Source organism: Amblyomma mixtum, chromosome 2 (assembly GCF_055824585.1).
Source record: "Amblyomma mixtum isolate Tamu chromosome 2, ASM5582458v1, whole genome shotgun sequence".
NCBI classification, from domain to species: Eukaryota; Metazoa; Arthropoda; class Arachnida; order Ixodida; family Ixodidae; genus Amblyomma; species Amblyomma mixtum.
This window is the reverse complement of record NC_143013.1, coordinates 239,896,268-239,918,449: the sequence shown is the minus strand read 5'-3', so window position 1 is coordinate 239,918,449 and position 22,182 is coordinate 239,896,268. Positions and strand designations below refer to the sequence as shown.

The following is a 22,182-nucleotide window of genomic DNA, read 5'->3' as shown; positions in this document are numbered from 1 at the left end:
GATGACCGAGAGGCTGTAGCCATTTGAGCACATCGGTTGAATTTAAACGCCACAAGCAATGCTTTCTTCGCATTTCACGTAGAGGGATTAACACAGGCAACCCTGCTGCCTAGCTTAGTCCTCCTCAGCTGAGAGAAACTTGCGGAGTGTCAGAACGAATGCATTGTCTCATGATCGGCTCGTGGCTACGACAACGCGGCAAACGCATCTGTCTCGCGCACAGCCGTCTCTGTATTTTATTTCATCATTGCTACAGAGAATATACAGCAGCGTGATGGATCACTCTCGTCGTGCGCACTGACGACGTGTGTGGCTAGTTATCGCTAGCGTTTTTCATACGTTGCATATCTGAACATTGAAGTTCGTGATGCAGTTGCAACTCATGGTTTAAATAAACTCGCTTTACGGGCTCTACAAAGTGTAAGTGCTTGGAAAAAGACTTTCTAATGTCCTTTTTCTTTATCTGTGTTGGCCTAATTTCTAGCTTTTCCAGGCATTTCTTACGACCAAAATAAAAATAAGCACTGCTACGTGTGACATGGCCTTCCTCGTTTTTTGGGGTCACAGAAGCGGGATTCAATCTGAGAGTTTAAGGTAAGCAACAAAGTGTTAATGTCACTTATTCATTATCAGCGGTTAGTTCATACTTGTGATGCCCTCATAGACCAAAGCTCTACTGCAGTCTTATATCGCCTTCAGATGAAGCATTGGCGTGACGTTAAACAAACTCCTTTATATCCGATCAGTGCCCCCGTTTGACCAAAGGGCAATACAGCGAACACTGTCGCAAGCTTTTCTGACACTGCTACTCATCTTATCGTACCTGATCCAGACTTTCCTGTGCACTGTACGTTAGAAAAATACACTAGGGGCCAAATTACGAGACGACCACCATCTCAAAACAGTCACAAAACGGGCACGAAGCCCCGCTCTCGTTATTTGGCACGGATTGGGGGCATATGCACCAATAAAAGGCGGGCCTAATGGATTCGTTTTTGACAGGTTTGTGACTGTATCGTTCCGCAATTCAGCTCTTGGAGTTCCTACTACGTTTCATTAACCTTTACGCGACACATGACTGCGTTGGGTATCAAGAAGACGGCTTCCAGTCCCTTTATATGCAATAGGCGAGCCAGTAAAATAACCATTGTGGACGGTACAACGCGAAACAGACGAAAGTACAAAAGAAAGAGGCACGACAGACCAGCGCTGACTAAAAACTGAAGTTTTTATTGAAAAAAACAATAAATTTATACATCAAACTAATGTGACATTACGGAGCCGAGAGCACTTGCGCAAGTACTTATAAGGGGTGGCTCTTTAGCCAATCATTTGACACGTGCTGAAGCCCTAACAAAACGAGACCTCTCCCCCCCCCCCCCCCCCCCCCCATAGTTTACCTCAAGTTAAGAACATGAATTATCTAAAAACAGAACCTTTTGTCAACCAGCTGCAAGGAAGGCTAGCATATACATTGTGGCTGTTTTTTACTTTGTGACTGTTTTGTCTTCTCTAGGATAAGACAACCCAAGAACTAATGGGAGCAAATTTTGTCCATAAACAACAGTCAGAATGCATGAGCCACCCTTTCTTGTTGCTGGTTGACAAAGAGGTTCTGTTTCGTGATAATTCATGATCTTGACTTGAGGTAAACTAAGCAGGGAGCGGGGGGGGGGGGGGGGGGGGGGAGGGGATAGGTCAGCACGTGGCAAATGATTATCTAAGGAGTCACGTCTTGAAAGTGTTTGTGTAAGGGCTCTCGCCTCTGTATTGTCACATGACTTTGATGTATAAATTTCATGTTTTTTTTTCAACAAAATCTTTAATTGCGAGTCAGCGCGCCTGTGGTAGCTCGCCACAGGCGCGCTGACTAGTCTGACTCGTCTTTGGTGGCTATTTATTATGTTTTCGTCTGCTTCGCGCTTTAATACAAACCGTGAGCTTTCACCAACTCACCCAGCTATCCATCCTTCTTCAATAAAATGTCCGTTCGCTGTGCGCTTTACCCCAACTTAATGGATAGGTGCAAACCAAGAAGTATTGTACGTATTTGCTTCCTGATGCAATGCATCCACCTTCTGTGTTTCCTAGGCGCATCAGAAAAAGTAACTTTCTGGTGCGCCAAAAAAGCGCAGGACACTTCACCTATGTTTCCTTGAGTGTGAAGTGAAATAACGCTTAAATTAAACCTGCCAAGTTCACTATACTTTAGATAGGCTAGACATCTTGTTACGGCTGCAAATACTATAGCGAATACCATTTGTACAGCTACATAACGTCTAAATTTAAGAAAAATTTGCAGTATGGCAAGGGAGAAGCGCAACTAAAACGTTAATACCTGCGCACGTAAATGCACACTAATCGGTAAGGATTGCGGAGGAAAAGACATAGATAAGGACTTCGTAACAATCGTGTGCAAAGTGATCAGTCCTGAGAGAAGTATTCTATGAGGTCGTCTCAGTTCAGTCCTTCAATCAGCGGATGTGGTGATGGACAAGCGTCTTCACACGCCACTCTTGCACCAGGAGGTCAGCCATCGTCAGCATCAGCAACATCAACAGCACAACAATCGGTGCGAGAGTGGAGAGGCGGCGGAAGTGGTAGATTAGCGCAGATCCTCTTCCACGGGGAGCCACAACTGGTGTCTCTGCGCATCCCAAGACAATCAGGACCATAAACATGCCTGCGTCTAGCTACGTCTACACCAAACATCACTTACGAATAGCATTCTTTGCGCAACGATGTTGGAAAGGACGGATTTGTGAACAAATAGGGGTCCAAAAATGCTTTGCGCGTTGTACTCAAAACTCTACTCTGTAAAAATCATTTGTTTCGTCGGTTGCACTGACGTCTAAAAAGTGCATCACACAAAGGCACAGCAATTTGGCCAGATGAGCTAAAGATCCATACGCCAGTAGGAGCTTCACTTGCTTTCTTCTACCTCTTATTATGCCAAAAAACCACTTCAGTTGCAAAGTGTATCATTTCTTCACTTCAGACGAAACGGAAATTGCCGCCTAAAGCAAACTTTTACACATGGTATTACTTGAACACCGGGAAAGGAATTCTTTAAGCTTACCGCTACAGTTCAGCTGTCGGTATTACACAAGGTACAAGTATCACACAAACGCCTGAAACTACATCAACTCTATATCGGCTTTTAATATTCTTGCAAACACTTCAGTTGTGCATATTCATCCAGTGGAAAGAGTTTCAAAAGTCTAGGTTTCTTTTTAGGAATGTGCCTGCACTGCGAGACAAAAAAATTGCACCTTCCTGTTGATTACCAATTCAATAGCTCTCTTGCCCTCGTATATACACACCAACGCTGTAGACAGCTTTCAGGCTCTCACCGCTGAAAGAAGCGACCAAGGACGTGCATTTTCGGTATTTCATAACTTTTATGCTCATAAAAGAAGCGAAAAAAAAAACACATGCTCTCCGGAGCCACAGTGGCGCTCACGAGAACCCCGGAGGCCTTCTTCCTAAAAGCAGCTTTCTATATTCATTTCTCACATCTAGCTTGAGGTACCTCTCGCCAATGGTCGCAAAGGGTTCGAAACGTACGCTGCAGCCGGTTGAGGCTCATCTTAACACAGCAGTAACTAAAAAGTTGCGTCCACATCAGTGGACACATTTGCCGGTGGATTTAGAGAGAGAGAGAGAGAAATGGACAGAAAGGCAGGAAGGTTAACCAGGCGATACCCAGTAGGCTACCCTACACTTGGGGAAGGAACAAAGGGGAAAAAGGGATTTAACTGTCCACATCAGTGAGCAGGTGCTTAGCTCACGGTCTTTAAAAGAGGGCTGTCATAATTAGAACATCTCTTTGCGCTGAATATCTACTGCGCCGAAAGCGCTGTGTGCTGCAGCATTTCTCAGCTCGTTCCGGAGATATCTTTTTAGAGTTCAGTTCTTTTGTACTCTAGCCAGGAGTCTGCTATATGTGCCCCCCAGTTCACAGGATACAGCCACTACTATACAGTCATTAATTCTTTGATGGGTGGTAGGGTTATATGGATTTATTAATAAAAACATATCTATCGCTCCATATATAAAAGCATTCATTTTCAACTCAATCATTTTGATACCCATAAACAATGGCTTTCTCATCGACAGGCTTTGAGGGCCGGCATTGCTTGCCTTGGTGTTGCTCAGAAATAAACCTCCGACGAGGCCCGTTTTCCAAGTTCCGTGATGATTCTCTTCTGCCAGGGTCCTCAGGCTCGGAGCGGGAACCACCGTCTTCACAAGGGATGGACGACGCTGCATCTCCGCTGCCTCGAACCTCTGCTGTGCCCACTGACGCCTCAGGCGTACTTCGGAAGCCAGCAGCGTCCAGCTCGACCTCACGCAACTCCGGACCATCCGATAGGAGGGCGCTGTCAGACATCACGAAGCTGTTCGTTACGGCAGGGAGCACCAAACTTACTGGTAAAAACGAGCGGAGAGAAGCAAGGCTGAAATCCAAGCTGGAGATTGATGGTTATGATGATTATGATGATAATGTCCTCAGGCTTAATGGCACATACCCATGGCGGGGGATTGACAAGGGTACATAGCGGATACAAACGCACTCATGTACAGGGAATAGAGTATTTTGATAATTTTGGGACGCAGAGCGAGAATTTGTACAAAACAAAATATACGGAGATTGAGAGTGTTAATTCTTCGTCTTCCTCTTTCACTAATCAAAACCATAGTTCTGCCTTCGCAACTCACGCATATCAACGTGAAAAAGAGAGGAGGGGGGGGGGGGGGGCAACACATTACGAAAGACTAACATTAACAAGCAGATTAAGGGTGAACAAAGAAAAATGAACAAGATGCAGTTTCACAACCAAAACTAAAACAGATACAATGCAAGAAAAAAATAAGAAGGGATTCAGGTGAAAGGAAAACATCACAGACCACCACAAGGACACATATCGAACGATATATGAGGGATTGAAGATCCTGCAAGAGCTTCCTTATTATGTCATAGAAATTGTGCCAAAAGAGCAGGCCATAATTGTGCTCTTGCGACTCACAACTATACCATCGCTTTAGCGCTGATGCAGCATGGCTAGTAAATCCAGGCGTAAGATAGCAATTCTTATTGGCTGTAGCTTTTTTTTTTCCTCAAAGTCAATGTTTTGTTCATTCTTTAGCGTAATTTTTCATGACTTCGATTTTCTTCTGAAGAAAAAGCAGACGCAAGCTCTAGAAAGAAGAAAACAATAACAACACGCTCTGCGATTAATGCAGCTTGGATACGTGCTACTAGGTGCCTGGGTAGAACAATTTGATTGTAAGCACATAAATTACACGGTAATGAATTCCGTACCACATGGATGCCAGTGCCCAGAAAGTTGAAGCCACCTTGCCGAAGAACCCGACGCAGCATCTTAGTGCCATCGAGTTGAATGACCTGGGTCATCTTGACAGGGAAGACGCTGCGAACGTGGACGTTGCAAGGAGTGAAGCCACAGTACTGCCACCTGATACGCCCCACGCTGAGGAAGGCAAGTGAAATTTTTTTACATTTTTCTGCATGACACCCGCAGGAGAATCATCCATAATAAGCACAAAGCAATGCCTTCTTATTTGCCTACTGGGAAAAGCCTGCACTTTTCGATCTACCTCTCATATGCTGCGAGACTTTTCCGACTAGATCTTTCTGAGCTCGGCAATATCCTAACAGAGCGGCGCATTTTACCTAAAAAAGTGATTGCGCCCCTGTTTCCCATTGCATAGTGCAACGCATTTTACACAAACCACCTGCGCGGAGCCATCAAAATATTTTTTTTCTATGCAAGCTATTCCTTCTTTATTTTTTTATCGTAATGGTCCCGTCTGTGTAATTTGCCAGTAGGATATGACCGCATTAACCCATTAGCGCCTAGCGTATTTTTAAAAGTATAGTTAAATGTTTTATGATATCAACACGAAAGATTAAGTTTTTCTTTTCAAGGAGCTCATGCTTTTGTGACTAGAAGATCGGCCGACGCCTTTCAATTAAAAAGGCCAGTTTCCTCTTCTCAGTGTGTCATCTTTCGTGGTGAAACTTCAGGATGTTTTTTTCCCACGAACTGCACCGGTAGTAGCTGGCTTATAATTTTCTCGCGGCCACGTTTATGTACATATTATGCTAGTTTCAAGTACAGAGCAGCATGAAAGACGATCGTAAACAATGGATGCTTTGAATGCCCCTCAACTTTGGCTTTTTTTTGCACTATGATGAATTATATGATGCTGTACTTTCTATAGTACGCTGGGCCTTCCTGGGTGCACAACGGCGCCTACTTATTCAAGGTCATAGATGTTATGGTTCCTTGCTATTCCTTTGAAAAAAAAAACACTTTGTCTGCTCAGCGAGGCCTCAGAGACTGCTCTACTTGTTTCTAGCTGTCCTGGATATGACAATGTTGATTTTAATTGATTATAATATAGTTTTCGTTTAAGAACTGGAGGTTCTGGAGAGCAGAAGGTTGCTGTAATGCATTTCACACCTACTGTGGAAAGTCCTTGAGTTCGGAAAATAAACTTTTGTAAGCGTGCTTTGTCTTGCGGTTGTATGAGGCGATTTCAACGCTTAGAGGCCGTTTTATCTTTTCTGACCATTTTTTTTATCAGTCATGACATTCTTGTAACACTCCACCAGGTTGAATTTCGGGCTAAAGGAACCGTTCGCCGAAATAGGTTTAGGAAGTGTCCACTCGACCCAAAGAAAGCAGCGGAATAGAAGCAGCCAGGAAAAATTGGTACCTGCTTCAATAGTGTAGATTACGTACTTTTATTTAAGTGTATTGAAAACAGTGCAGTCAGTATGGCCTTCAACTATAACAGCATATAACAGCAACTATAACTATAACAGCGTTGAGCCTACATGTTATGTAAAGCGGTGGTTGCTTAGAGCGCACGAAAAGCAGGACTTTTGTAAGCCAAAACTCCTTTCGTTTTACAACAGTGGTATGGCAGGTGTCGACCTTTCGGATCAAGTCTTCAGCTGTTACTACATTGCCATCAGGGACAAAAAGTGGCGGTGGCTGTTGACACGAAAGCTCGAATTCGCAATTGTGAACGCCTGAACAATGCACCAGCCTGCTAGAGACGAGCGTGCTGTCTATTTTTGCTTTGGTAAGAACGTTACTAGTCATTACATACACCTTGACATGTAGCAACCAGTGGTTCCCAGACACTCTGGCTCAATCGTGTATGATGCTTTTTTGAAAATGAGAAACCTGCCCGCGCAAATTAGAATAACTGCGGTGCCAGTATAGCCAGAAAAGATTCATGACGACCTGCAAGAAATGTTGTATCACCCAGCGTAAAAATCACAGACATACTAATCGAATTTACGCCACCAAGTAGGAGTGGAGCACAGTGGACACATGTGCTATGGGGAGGACGCAGCGTACTATAAAAATGGCTGAGGCTTAACTTGGTTAAGCCTGGAGAATGCGAAGCATCATCGTGTCGCGTAATTTGGAGGCGCACAACCACAGCGACGGCGCGAGGTGGGCCCCCGTTTTTCCACTGTCGTGACGTCATCGTGTCACGTGGTGTGACGTCATGTATCACGTGATTTGGAGGCGCACAACCACAGCGACGGCGCGAGGTGGGCCCCCGTTTCTCCACTGTCGTGACGTCATTGTGTCACGTGGTGTGACGTCATGTATCACGTGATTTGGAGGCGCACAACCACGGTGAAGGGCTGAAGTGGTAGCTAAAGTAGTATGCTTCGCATAAAAGTACACCTGTGTAACTTCGGAGCGAATGAAGCAATCGTAACGAAATTGTGTTAAAAGTCAAGGAAATGCCTCTTTTGATTATTCTTGGGCGTTAATGGGTTAAATTGCAGTCCCAAAAACTAACAAAGTCTGAAACATGCTGAAAGTAATAATTGAGGAGAGCTGAAATCGGCTTCAGCGGTAAATAAAAACGTGAAATGAGCTGAACTTCGTTTTTTAAGCATGAAATGCTTTTAGCCCCCGTTGCCGGCAGTGTGGTGACGTCACGCCGAGACCGAAAGCCAACATCCGGGCACTGAATTCCACTCATCCGGGCACTGAAACGAGAGCATCCGGGCACCGTACGAGATTCAACGAGACTCTCTAAGCCCTCCAACAGGACCGGCATACAAGCGCCGGTAGCTACGCGCCGAACGGGCGGTGGCGTTCCTCCCTTCCTGTACGGTGCGGTTCGGGTGTCCACCGAGATGACAGAGAATTACTGCGTAACTCCCTTTCCTCAAAAAGCGTCGCGTTCAAAGGGCAGGGCATCGCGCCGAACGGGTGGTGGCGTTCCGTGGACTGCTTGGCAGCGCTACAACACGCTGTCGCGTTCCACTCCTAAAGGCGAAGCTCAAGCTTCGTTAATTAGCAGTTAATTATTATTAGTCATTATTCAGTAATTAGTCGCTAATTAGTAATTTTTCATTACTTCGCGATCAATTATGTGTGACGTAATCCAGTGGTGACGTCACCAGTGTCACATAGGCCAAGTGGTGCGGAAGACGCTCTCGCCTTACGCACTTTACACAGTTTCGAACGTGCTGCACATACATTCTTGTCAGGCCTGCGTCTCGCCGTGTCCGCGTACGCTTCGTGTTATACCGGTAAACATTTGGCAGAGATTTTTAGTTGGTCATAGAGAGATCTCCAAAGCGGAAGCCATGCTCAGGGGTGTTTACAGAATTCATGAAGTGCGGGATCGCCATAGGAATCGAAAGAAACCGAGATCTACCGCCGGTAGAGGCAGAGGAGATTGCAATAGCCATTGCATTGCCATTGCCCGACCAGGCGTGAAACACGTCGGCAGCGATAGCAAAGCGGCGGTTAGGAATTTTAGCAAGGGTAGTGTCAGCAATCGTGCTGCCAAAATTCTGAACGAGTTGTCTGTCGCTGGAAGCGTGACTATAATCTGGACCCCGGCACACGCCGGTCTCGCCGGCAACGAGGCTGCCCACATACTCGCCCGCTCCTCGCTACTTCGGGGTGCTGCGGACGCCTCCACAACAACATCTAAAGGCAAAGAAAGTATTGGTACGTTTAGGGATGTAACCGACAATCTGAAGAAAGACCGGTGGATATTTCCGCCATCGGATAGATCCCTGAGTAAAAAGGAGTCGTACGACAAGACTCTAAGCTCGAAATTTCTTCTCGCCCCTGTGGAGGAGTTCGACGGGTGCCAGAGGGCGGAAGAGGGACGGTGCAGAAACCGAAATTTGTAAATTTCATTACATCACATAATATAGTATAAACATTACATAATATAATCATAATATAATATAAACATTACATCACATAATATAGAGGTGCGTTCGTGCCCCAGGGCGCAACGCGATTAAAACTAGCGATGAATTGGTGCTGGTGGTGAAAACTTTTAATTGTTGAAATAGAGTTTGGGAGCCACAGAGTGGCCCCGCTACATGGTCGGCGTCCCTAGTCCGGGACACCGCATGACAATGCCCCGTCTCTCACCCGTTTCACCAGAGCCCTTTGGGACTCCAGCGAGGAGCAGTTGAGGAGGGCAGTCTCCCAAGCCTCTCTGGAAGGGGTACGGGAAGTGGGGAGGTGGGGATTTTGAGTACATGCCCACACCATGTGGAAGATAGCACAGGTCTCCCAACAGTGCGGGCATCGCCCATCCGTGTTTGGATCGTAATGCTTTAAGATTGCAAGACAGAGTAGAGTACCGGTCTGCAGGCGCCTTAAAGTTCGTTCCTCCGTCTTACTCAGCCCCTTTGCAGGGGCCGGGAAAAGACTGTGGATGTCGCTATAATGCGTTATAATTTCCCTGAATCGCAGCAGCGGCTGGTTAGTCTCTGAGCCAGAAGAGCTGGGATGAGGAGGCCGGTGAATAAGCGCTCGGGCAGCCGCGTCAGCGGCCTCATTAGCTCGTAAGCCCTGGTGGCCAGGAGCCCAAATGATTCTTTTGGGTGTTGGATCAGTGGCAGTCCGTCTTAGAATACAAGCAGCTAAGGGGGAGATCTTCCCTGCCATGTAATGGTCACATGCTTTTCGGGAGTCCGTAATGATGATTCTCGAATTGGCGTGGGCGGCATCAAGCACTATCGCTAGTTCCTCGGCTAGCATTGAATTGGTGGCTCGAAAAGAGAGTCCATCAACGTGCATTTCCTGGTGAACGACAGCGGCCGTGTAAAATCCCGTGGGCGATGGCCCTGCTACGTCTACATAATATACACTGGGTCGGGAGCCGTGTTGTCTCTCAAGAGCCCGAGCCCGCGCTTGTCGCCTGTTTTCGTGCATGTCGGTGTCCATGTTACGGGGGAACGGGGAACCCAGAGCATATGGCGCCACAGTACTGGGATACGCTCCGCCTCCTCTGGAGTGCAGTCGATGAATGGGAGACCACGCTAAGAAACTCCGACGAAAAAACTCGACGAAAAAAAGCGCTTCGCCGTCCGCCTGGCGGCCGAGAATGAAGACCTCTTCTCCTAGAAGAGGTCGGACGTCCTCCGGCCGCGGTGCGACAGACTGCCTCCCCGGACGCCTGCTTGCGGACCCGGAGGTGGCTGCTGCGCCATATTCGGCGGAAATAAATGTTCTTCCTACTGCTCCTCATGAAGGGCATTAATGACTTCATAGAGAAATCTGCAAAGGGAAAGCCATGCTCAGGGGTGTTTACAGAATTCATGAAGTGCATTAATGACTTCATAGAGAGGTCCGCAAAGGGGAAGCCATGCTCAGGGGTGTTTACAGAATTCATGAAGTGCATTAATGACTTCTTAGGAAGATCTGCAAAGCGGAAGCCATGCTCAGGGCTGTGTACAGAATTCATGAAGTGCATTAACGACTACCCGCCCAGGTGGCTCAGTGGTTTAGGCGCTCGTCTACTGAGCCGTAGTACCCGAGTTCGAACCCGACCGCGGCGGCCGCGTTTCGATGGAGGCGGAATGCAAAAGGCGCCCGTGTGCTGCGCCATGTCAGTGCACGTTAAAGGTCCCCAGGTGGTCGAAATTATCCCTGAGACCTCCACTACGGCACCTCTTTCTTTCTGTCTTCTTTCACTGCCTCCTTCCTCCCTTCCCTTACGGCGTGGTTCAGGTGTCCACCGAAATTTGTAAGACATACTGCGCCATTTCCTTTCCCCAAAATCCAAAAAAAAACATTAATGACTAGTATAAACAACAGTGTAGTTGAGTAATTCACTTGAAATTGTTTTCAAAATATAAAGCAAAAATAAAAGTATCGCGAAACTAAATAAATATTAGCTATAACTTAAAAACGAAAGCATGCTGGTCTGAATGGAGTGAGAAAAATCCCAGATTTTCTTAGCTTGAGGGGCCAGAGTATTGGCGTCTCAAATTCTAAAATTGATATAGGTAGCACTAATCGTCGCCTTGATCTCGAATAGCAGTCTGAATCTTGTCGCTTTCTTGGACGAGTATTATATGTGTGGTATGACAGTTCTAACGCCGCAGCGGTAAGGGCCCCGCGTCGCAGAAAAGCCGGTGTCGTCATCGGCGGCGTTGAACGTGAGAGAAAAATTCTTTCGGGTGGTGGCGGTGAACACTTTATTACTTTTAGGTTGCAATATGAATTAATCTTACACCACTAAATTCAGAAAGTACTGATCTGTGGCGGTAGGCTGTTTTTGTTTGGGTGAGTCAAACATTTCAATTTTTGTGTACCACAATGTCACCTAACTATGCCTCATAAGTATGGTGCTTGAAGAAAATATAACGTATTTATATGACGATGTACTTCTACCACAGTTTAATAAGTGTAGCTCCAGATGACAGGACTTTGCTTAGAGCTTCATTTCAATGAAGCCAAAAAATATAGAAAGTGCATTAACCATCCGTAAGAATTTAAATAAGTAGGCTTCAGGTATTTTTCTATAATATTGGAACTAAACGCGATGCACTGAAATTAGTTATATTTTTAAAAATAACAAGAAGAAACACTTGTACACTCCCAGTTTCATTACGGTATCTTTAATAATAAATATGTTCATTATTGTCCTCTGCCGGCTGCGGGCACCCTAATCCCGCGAATTTCTTGATCTCGTCCACCCCCGTATTTCTGCCGCTCCCGCTAACCGTACGTTCTCTTTGGTCATTTGTAGTACCGCAGAGTCGCCAGCGAGCGGTGTAATTGTAATCTGAGCCACTGCAGACCCACCTAATTATATGTTCGTCGTGTGCGGCCATCGCGCACATGCACTGCTATGTGATCCTGTACATATATTAGAAGTCTTCTTTCAACCTATCTTTCAGCACTGTAGAGGAGAGTTTATGGCCTCTGTGAAGCTCGAAATCTCTGCAACGTGTGAAGACCCGTCTTCCTCGGGTTTCGAAATGAGTTCATCGTTAGCAGTGTCCTGAGGGTTCTACTGTACCGATCAGAAGGAAGCATGCAGCCTCAAGAGTTCAGGTGTAGTCTACGAGTTGCGTTCTTTGTGCCCCCTTTCCTTACGCTTTCGATGCTTTGATTCGCAAGGCATTCAAGGTAGCACTTCACCTTCCCCTCAACACACCCACAGACAGATTACTAGGCCTGGGCCTCCACAATACGATCGGGGAACTGGTGAACGCCCACCGACAGGCCCAATGCATCAGGCTCACACAAACCTCCACAGGTCGGTATATCCTGAACACCCTCGGAATCAAAATACCGGCCAACGACCCAACCCTCCTCGCCATCCCACGATCCCTTCACCGAGAGCTCCTCATCAGGCCGCTCCCGAGGAATATGCACCCGTCCCACCATGAGCAGCGCCGCAGAGCCCGTGCGAAGGCACTCCATCGAGCGTACGGCCCCCAGCCGGACGCCGTATGGGTGGACGCTGCCTGCACGGGTGATGAAGCGACAGCAGCTGTGGTGGACTCCTCTTTATCCGCCCTCCTCACACTACCTCTCCCTCCAGACACGTCCCCAGAGGCTGCAGAGGAAGCCGCCATTGCCCTTGCTATAACCCGCACGGAAGCCCGGTACATTTTAAGCGATTCTAAAACTGCGATTCTAAATTTTGCTCGAGGCCGAGTCCATGTCCCTGCTTTTTGCATACTGGACTCGCCCGATGCCCCCCCGCCCCGCCCAGTGGAGCTGATATGGGTGCCCGCGCACTCCGGGAATCCCGGAAACGAGGCCACCAACCTTTTAGCCCGAGGTTCTTTAAACCGGGCTCAGGTGGCCTCTGATCGGGGATTCACGAAGGAGCGCATGCACTCATTCAGTGAGCTGACCCAGGCGCACAGAGCCTTACGCCAGCTCTACCCCCCGCCCCACCCCTCCCTAGATAACAAACACGCAACACTCTGGCGCAGACTACAGACACACACACTCCCTTCACCCCTTACCCTAGCCCATTATCATCCCTCCTTCCCCACTCCGGCATCCACTCTATGCCCAGAACCCTCCGCCTCTTCCGTCCACATCCTTTCCCTCTGCCCGGCGGACCCTCCCCCGCGGGACCTAGAGAACCTCAAGACCTGGGAGGACTGGGAGACCCTGCTGCGCTCGGAGGACCCGGCCGTGCAGACCATCGCCACTGGCCGTGCTGCCAGTGTTATGGACCTTCGGAACATAAACACTTGAGCGCAGTGGGGTCGTGCGGGGACCCTGGGGCGTGCCCCGAATTCCTGTGTAAATGAAGTGTTCTCTCTCTCTCCTTAGCTTGATTCGTTCCGTCATGGCCAAATTCGTACCTTTTCTGAAACCAAATTGCGAAAAAACTAACTACAGGACAAACAGCTTAGCCGCTATTTGTTTAAGCAAATGGGGGCAGTGTCTAGTCATTTCTTCTATCCCTTTCCGCCTTTATACTTTTTACTGTCCTCTTATGCGTACTGTCCTTTTATGTACTCGGTGCCAGCTGACAGGTCCAAGCACACACTTCCCTGCAGCCACTTACTCCTCCTTAAAGGGGGGGGGGGGGGCGCCTAAACTGTGAGTCTTATGTTCCGGCTTGAATACAAAATGAAATGGCCATTACTCGGGATTTCACGTCAATGGTTTCAATCAGAACAGGTTTGAAAGAGCAAGATTTTTGATTACTTTTGTTCTCACTACTGCTAGGATTTAAGATAAGCTGGTGCACTTTGGATCTGCGTCGCCCAAAACTCCCTCCAAACAGCAATCGATAAAGTACACTCCTTTGTACAGGCGACCGGGCTCACATGCTCCTCCACGAAGGCCGAATCACTAGTTATCAGGGACAGACAAATTCGCTTGCCCGTCCCCGACCCGCAAGAACCTATTGTGCTTTAAGTCGACACACATCCCATACTTCCGGTCCGCACCATCGGCGTTCTGGGTATGTTAATACAGAACAACACGCAAAACTCGGAGGCCATTCAGCGCCTCCGCATCACAACCAATCAGATCAATGGCCTTAACCGCCGCATCAGCACCCGCCGCAGAGATATGAAGGAGGATGACCTCTGTCGGCTCACGCAAGCTTTCCTCATTAGCAGGATAGTCTACTCCTACCCCTACTATCACCTCTGCCGGAAGGACGAGGAAGCTGTTAACAGCATTATACGTTCAGCGTACAAAGCGGCACTGGGCCTACCTCAGTACGCCAGCACACAGCACCTCCTCCAACTCGGCATCTACAACACGCGCACAGAACTCATAGAGGCACACAAGACCGCTCTAATCCGCCGCCTACACGGGCGGCTCATACTTGACCGTCTCAACATCAACCCCATAGGCGACGTCCACCCCACGACGCCCATTCCGATAGGGGTCTACAGCCGCCTAGTTATAAAACCAGTCCCCAAACACATGCTACCTGGCCGCCATGATACGCGCCGTCAGCTGAAAGCCCAAGCACTAGATGCCACATACCTTGCCGACGAACACGCAATATACGTAGACGCTTCACGGCTAAGTGCAAACACATACGTGGCTTGTGCAACCACGCCACAATCCACTCTCGTCACCGCCGCCACAGTAGGAGCGCACTCTCCCACAGCGGCAGAAGAAACCGCCATCGCGCTGGCCATCACTGACCCACGTACGCGCACAGTCCTAAGCGACTCCAAAAGAGCGATACAAAATTACTCGGCAGGATTTATCTGCCACCCCGCTGCACGCATCCTTCGCGGCTGCACTCCCGATCATAAGATCAACCTGGTCTGGGTACCCGCCCACGCGGGAAACTCTGGAAATGAAGTGGTCGACCGACTAGCCCGAGGACTAACCAACCGGGCGGCCGGCCCCACGGACCCAGACACTCTTGCCGAGGCTCCCCAGACCTTTGCGAAATCACCAACCTCCACAGAGAGATGAGACGCCAGTTCCCGCCTCCCCACCCCGACTTGAATCGAGCGCAAGCCACCTTGCTCCGCAGGTTGCAGACACACTCCATCCTTAGCCATTCTAGACTTTCACTCATCGCAGACGGCGAATACGACCCCGTCTGCCAAAATTGTTACCAGGGATAAATCGCCACCCAGGCACACATCCTCTGGGGTTACGCGGGAAATCCGCCCCCTCGAACCTTACTGCCAGCTCCCTCCGAAGAAGGATGGAACCAACTCCTCAGAAGGCCAGACAAGAGCATCCGACTGGCACTCATTTCGTGGGCCCAGGAAGACGCCCCCAACTGGGGCCACACCAAGCACACCTGCCCTAAATCCCGCCAATCTATGGCAATAAAGTTGTTTCTCTCTTTCTCTCTGTCGCACGTACGAGGTCGGCTTTATTTTCCTCACACCTAAAGGACGGAATACTTGTCACAGAACATGAAAACACAAATTTATGCTCATGTGTTGTCTTATATGCAAGCCAAAATTATCCCCACATCATCAGCAGATCTTTCGTATAATGTTTCGCCATGCTGTATAGTACAGGCCTCGTAAAGTGGACGCGATATCGCTTTACCACGTTCGCAATTAAGTATGCATTCTGAATAGAAGCTATCGAAATGAGAACTGCAAATAACAGTTTGGCGTTAAAGTATACTCAACCGGAGCAAAGCTGCATTTCAGAAAGCAACTATCTTTCAAGCCACATAAGAGCCTCTTTTTTTACGTTTTGCTATTCTAATAGAAAATGAGAATATTCTTTTCTGCTATCAGTGTCGAAAAAACCTGCCTGGCTTGCAGCGCCCCCAGAACTAGCCAGTTCGAAGTTTCGATTAGCCCCCACACTCTGCTGCGTTTCTACGGAATTGCGGCTGGCTCGCTGAAGCTAATTAGGCCATCACAACACTATGGCCAAAGAGCGGCATCAGCCTATGCGTAACTTGGGACTTCGATAAGACAGTTTTCGCCTCTGGCTTCGGCGCCTCTTGTACTCCCAGCCAGCCAATCACGAACCAACCAACCAGGACAGCAAGCTGGTTTCTCTTCACAATCGCTACTTCCGCGAAATGCGCCCTTCGGCTTACAGAATTTGTGAATTATAAATTTGCGTTCATCAGAATCAAGAGCAGTAATATGGAACGTAATCTATGGTGGAGAATGCTCCAGGTCATTATCCATTCTACTAATGGGCTTAGAAGATAATTAGACAATTCTTTAAATACGCCCTCACTTTACACAGGTCCCAATGCAGTCGTAGAAGCGGAATGGGACTACGCATACGCCCTGTGGCACGCGGAGACCTTGGGTGCCTGTCTGCTCGCCTTCCTGGGGCTCCTGTCCGGCGCAGCTCTTCTCTGCCTGCTCATGCTGGCACTCGGCGAGGACAACGGACTCTCTGCGCTTGTTTCCGGCGCATTAGCCGCGTTGTTTGCACCTCTACAAAAGTGATCAAGTTCCCGCTCTTTACCTTAGAGAGGGTAGCTTTTAGCTTTGATGATTGTTTATTCCTTGTGATGTTAGTCTTGCGTACTGCAGAGCTGTTTCCATAATTACACTAGTATGTAAGGCATAAGAACACAGGCGATGTTTTCAAGCTGCCTTATCGTGTCTTGCATCAATAAATTAATCTTGGAGTTATCCACACTGCTGCATATTCTCCTCAGTAAGCAAAGTAAACAATGTAGGCGTTCTTTGCTATCTTTTTGACATGACTTAGCGACTATATTCATTCTGTACTCCCTGAGGTATATGCGCTAACCGAAGCTTTTGATCAACCGCAAGCTCCAGCTTATGCTGATGAATCATTTTCATATCTCCTATATGCGAATTTATCTTTCGGAGAGTTTATTGCAGTACGCCGGCATTGTCGGTAGCTTAACTACGACAAGCAGGCAAATTGAGTAAAGGTTCGTGAGCAGCAAATGTTATTTTGTGGAATAAAACTCTTGTTGCCATCCGATATGGATTTGTCTAGTCAAAGTACTGCCCTGTGTACAAGCAGTCAGCCTCCCGGTCGTCACCTCAGTAGTAGAGTTACGAACGAGGAAAACTGCGCAAACATAACGGGACGAAAGCCTAACATAATCACAGACAAGGCGCAGACCTCTCAAATGATTTTATTTATGAAAACAGGTGGCTTATAATGCCTCGGAACATTAGAAATACACTAGCACCGAAAATGCTTAACGTAATGGCAACACCACTTCAAATGGCAGAGGTTTACCAGAGCCGGTGTGAAACCCGAACATACGCTTCTAAAATTTGGATTTCTGTCAAATTCGATTTCTGTCGTCATTATGTTCAGCCTTCTCGGCACTAGTGCATTTCAGATTATCTTCAGAGGCCTTATAAGCGACCTGTTGTCGTAAATAAAATGATCGTAATCATGACATTTGAAAATGGAGGCTTTATGTCAGCGCCCTGAGTGCAGAGGCCGCAGAGGAGGCATGGCCTCAACGGCGAAAATTGTTGCTGTTGTTGTTGTTGTTGCTTCACAGAAAAACTGCTCTACTCCCTCCATCTTCCTTCTTGGCTGGGAAACAACTAAGCATAGAATTCTACTATAACAAATGCAAAGAACCGCAATAATGATGATGTTGTAATGTCCAGTTTCTTTGCAACATTCAAGGATGGTCGCCTAGGGCAAAAAGGAGAATGAAGTACAAAATTTCATTCGTTCCAAAAAAACTAAACTTTGCACGGTTATTTCTGTCTTATTTCTGTCGCGCAGAATAAATATAAAATTATTTACTGTCTCCTCCGAGGCTGTGTGCAACTTTTTACTACACATTTTCTTTGGAGGAGAAATTCTAGAGGCCCGTGTACTGTGCGATGTCAGTGCACGTTAAAGAACCCCTGGTGGTCGAAATTTCCGGAGCCCTCCACTACGGCGTCTCTCATAGCCATGGTCACTTTAGGACGTTAAACCCCATAAACCAACCAACCAACCAACATTTAGACGTCTTCGTGCCGAAACACCCATTCAGAAAGCTGTGATACAACCTAGGAAGTGTACCTAGGAGTAGCGTTCTATGCTCCTGAGCAAATTAATTAGTCAAGACCATACCATTATCATCATTTGGGCTGAAAGCAACAGGCAGATCATTAGTGAAAGGCAGAGCAGCAGCAATATTGTTTAATGATTCTGTCGATTTGTCGTTTCACTTTATAGAAGTTTTTTGCATTCCTGGGCAAATGATCAATACCCAAGAAGTTATCTCGTGAGCCGGTATCAAAGAATGGGTCTGCGAGATACAGGACGCCACAAAAAGCCCCGAAATAATTGTACAGCCCAGCCCCATATTTTCGAGCAAAGCAAATGTAGCATCGGCAGACCACGGCTATTGCAACGGAACTTTATAGTAGCTAGGCGGTTACACAACTTAAATATTAACAGTTCTGGTTACCGGTGTTGTCAGGCTTAGGTTCGTATTACAGGGCACCGCAGAAGGGAAGTAGTTATCAGAACAGTTTATTTTGGGCAAGAGCAAGGCACCACCCTGAAGGCAAAAACTATGGGCTCACTGAGACCATGCAAGAGAAACACGAGAAATGCTCCAATCTGAACAGCAAAACGGCATCGACTGCGGTCGTCACCGGTAACTGAAAAAATTGACCCTGTTTTCAGAACAGGAAAGCAGCACACGACCGCTGGTCAGCGGAAGTGCATGAGGCTGCAGCTAAATCACATTTAAAGCTGCTTTTGGCTGGTGTTTCACGGTTTTCACAGCCGCTCAGCCACGTAAGTATTTGCAGTCTGCAAGATACCGGACTTACCTGCACTCCTTGGGGAGGGGGGATCATAGGTTCCAGGGTTTTGGCCATTGCGCCAAACGCCCAGAAACTTCTAAAGCTTATTCATTGTTGGAACTTGTTGTGGATCACTGAATGTACGTAAAATCAACATGTCCTTCACAAACCAGCACTAAGGAGCTGGTGACGTACAGGCTTCGCCTTATAAAGAAGCAATGTTTACTTTATGTGTCAGCATGGCCCAGAATAAAATTCCTTGAGCTCTTTACATCTGGCAGATGTATATGCGGGACGTTTTCACTATAATAAACTGTTTTATGTTCCACACGCATGCTTAAAAGTTCTGCCAGGATGAGATGATGTCAGGCATGTATTGCTAATTGCGAGGGCCATTACATGCGGTGCTGCACAGCACGATGTTTGCTCACTGCCAGAAATTGAGTTAAAAGCTGATACCTTGTTTCGAATACTTCTCAGTTTTAATTCGCAGAACATGCTTATAGTATCAGCCGACAATTATGGCTGAAGTCGCCTATATCGCATTCGATTGTCGGAGAATTGGTAAGCTGGGTGTTGGCTCCGGCGCACGTTACCGCAGAGTGACCTGGAAAGAGGCCGTGTCCCTCAGTCAGAGACTCCTTGCTTGCACGAGCATCCTGATGCGCCACACTTCCATCAGCAGCACGAGATGCAGCATGGCCAACGTGAGCAACGTCACCAGCAAGAGCGTCGGCGACAGACTGGCGATGTGACGCAAGACGGTGACTGCCAGAGCTGCTCGGGCCGGCGGGGTTGAAGCTGCCGCCTCTGCAGACGAGGAAGATGAAAAGCTTCAGCAAATTCCTATAAACCGCTGTAGCGCACAGTAACAGATCTGTATGAAATTCAAACCAATGTTGAACCTGCAAGTGTGAGAGACCTAGATGTCGTGGCATAACACTCTTCCGTGTAATTGTTGTCAAGACGATGACGTCAATGTCAGGAAGACATCTGTTCATTGATGGCGCTAAAGCTAAAAGCTGCTGCGTTATTCTGTGTTACCTTGAGCAACTTACGTTTTGCATAAGATCACCAACATATGTGGCATCTCCATATGTGGCATCTCTATATCTCATATGGAGTGGTTGGTGCATCGAACGCTGAATATCATAAAAGCAACAACTAAAGCTCTTGTTTCAGTGTCCTCCTTTTTGTCCTCTCAGCGTGTTGTACCTTAGCTCATCTAGGCTACTTGGACAATTTATACCGGAAAGTTTGTAAAGACCTATTAAACCGTACTCAAAACGCGGGAAACAGTCGAAAGCTGCTGCTCATAATTGTAGATATGCCCGCCAGTCCATGCCGATCAATGGGAGCAGGGCTTTGTGACCATTTTGGGACTGTATTGAGATTTTGATCGTTCCGTAATTCGGCCCCAGATGCTTTGAGCGTCCGACGAGTTTGTGGAGTATTACGCCAATGCGGGATAGCGTGCGAAGAAGAAAGATTGTAGACCATCAATGCGACTGATACGATGGAGTAAGCTTTAGCATTAGTGTTCTATTAGGACGGAGCAGCAGCTGGCGCTGACGGCTTCAAACAATGCGAGCGGGTGGCATGGTGCAATCCGTCATTCACCGTGTGACAAGCCGCACACCTGGCTCCACTCCCCCAATCCAATCCAGCAATCACAACGTTCCCCGCTCCAATCTCCGCCACCCACCATTCAGCCCCTCCCACCTTCTTTTCGTCTTCCCGCTCCCAGTTTTCTTGTTCTTCTCTGGCCTGAAAGTACAGAGGAGGATTACCTTCCCTCCACTTCGCCACCTTCCAACCGAGGCCTCCAGTGAAAGGACGAACGTATTTTTCTGACACTGGGGTTCCAATGCTAACGCAATAAAAACTACGCGGGTCTTTTGCAATAAATATAAAAAAAAACATTTACGTCTCTCTACCTTCCCGTGTTTATTCCATGCTCATCCGTCCAGTAATGCTTGTTTGAGCATCAATTCATATTGGAGGTTGAACTTGGTCACGATATCCTATATGAATGAATGTTGATTACTCAATTGAAGCTAACTAATCTCTCTCCGTTACACGAACGCACTACCCAATAGTTGCGGCATTATTTCCGTAAATATCGTACTGATTTGATATTTGAAAGGCTTGTCATATAGTAACAGAGGAAAAGGAGATTTTATTTCAGAAGCCGAAGAAAACGAAAGACTGAAATCATATTCTACCAGAAAAGTAATTTCCAGAGATGGCAGCTTTTAGAAATGCACAAGCCTTAAAAACAGGTATCACCACGACAGGCACTTTACAGATTTTGGCATCAAGTGGTTTACATTTGTGGGTCTCAGCAGCTTGCCTGCATCGATGCTGCATCGATTACGAAATCCCTGAGATTCTCAGAATATAAAACAACACGAGGTTTAATCAAGTGGCAAGGAAATTATATTTGTTTTTAGCTAGAAATTTATCACCAATAAATAAGTCTCACGATCCCAAAGAAAAGTAAAAAGATGCGTGGGGATGTAAACAGTTTAGTTTACGAAAACCAAACCATGTATGAAAATATCCGTAGAGTCCCTTTTAGTCAAATCTCTCCCTGTGTGATATACTATTGAATATACCTATATGCATATTTTCGCTTTCTATTTCAGGAGCATGAAGCGACATCTATTTGCAACTGGAGGTGTGTGATGTGACCGGTGTCCGGTTCAGCAAAAACCACTATTAAAATTTCAGCAGTTTCAGCATGACATATATGGCAGGCTTCTTTAATAATATTGCTTTCTGGATGTCTTACAATTTTTTTATAAACTCACGCCGATAAGTTTTCCAAGATTTACATGCAGAAAATGTCGGAAAAAAAGCTTTTGATTGGAGGTCTGATTTAGGATTCCTTAACGGGTAGACTGTTGGGCAAGCGAAAAATTGATTTTACATTTCGCTCAACCATACGGCTGCAGTTTCTTCGAACGAAAATGTTTATTGAGGCCACGGTTTCTTCATCAGTGCTAACTACACAAAAGTCGCCGAACATAGAGTCCAAGTTAGTGTTGCTGAGGTCGCGGGTCAATTTTGCACACTTTATCATTTCTTAAGCAGGACTCCTTCACTGCTTCACAAGGGTATTCACGACTCCAACCTGGCGTTGATAGTCAGGAGCCGAAGCTTGACCA

At 47.0% G+C, this 22,182-nt stretch overlaps 1 protein-coding gene across 1 annotated transcript; it reads left to right on the top strand.

Moving 5' to 3' along the window:
- Window positions 1-5,329: 5,329 nt before the first annotated feature.
- Window positions 5,330-16,837, top strand: LOC149363127 (uncharacterized). The gene is made up of 2 exons (XM_089569897.1): window positions 5,330-5,504; window positions 16,503-16,837. The coding sequence occupies exons 1-2, from the start codon at window positions 5,330-5,332 to the stop codon at window positions 16,709-16,711; spliced, it is 384 nt and encodes a 127-aa protein (XP_089426023.1). The 3' UTR covers window positions 16,712-16,837.
- Window positions 16,838-22,182: the final 5,345 nt, after the last annotated feature.

What these genes read in the sequence shown, in the direction of transcription:
- LOC149363127 (XM_089569897.1), top strand. Translation starts at nt 5,330, where the DNA reads ATGGATGCCAGTGCCCAGAAAGTTGAAGCCACCTTGCCGAAGAACCCG. An exon ending in TACGCCCCACGCTGAGGAAG is followed by an intron (nt 5,505 to 16,502) that starts GCAAGTGAAATT and finishes CACTTTACACAG; the next exon opens with GTCCCAATGCAGTCGTAGAA.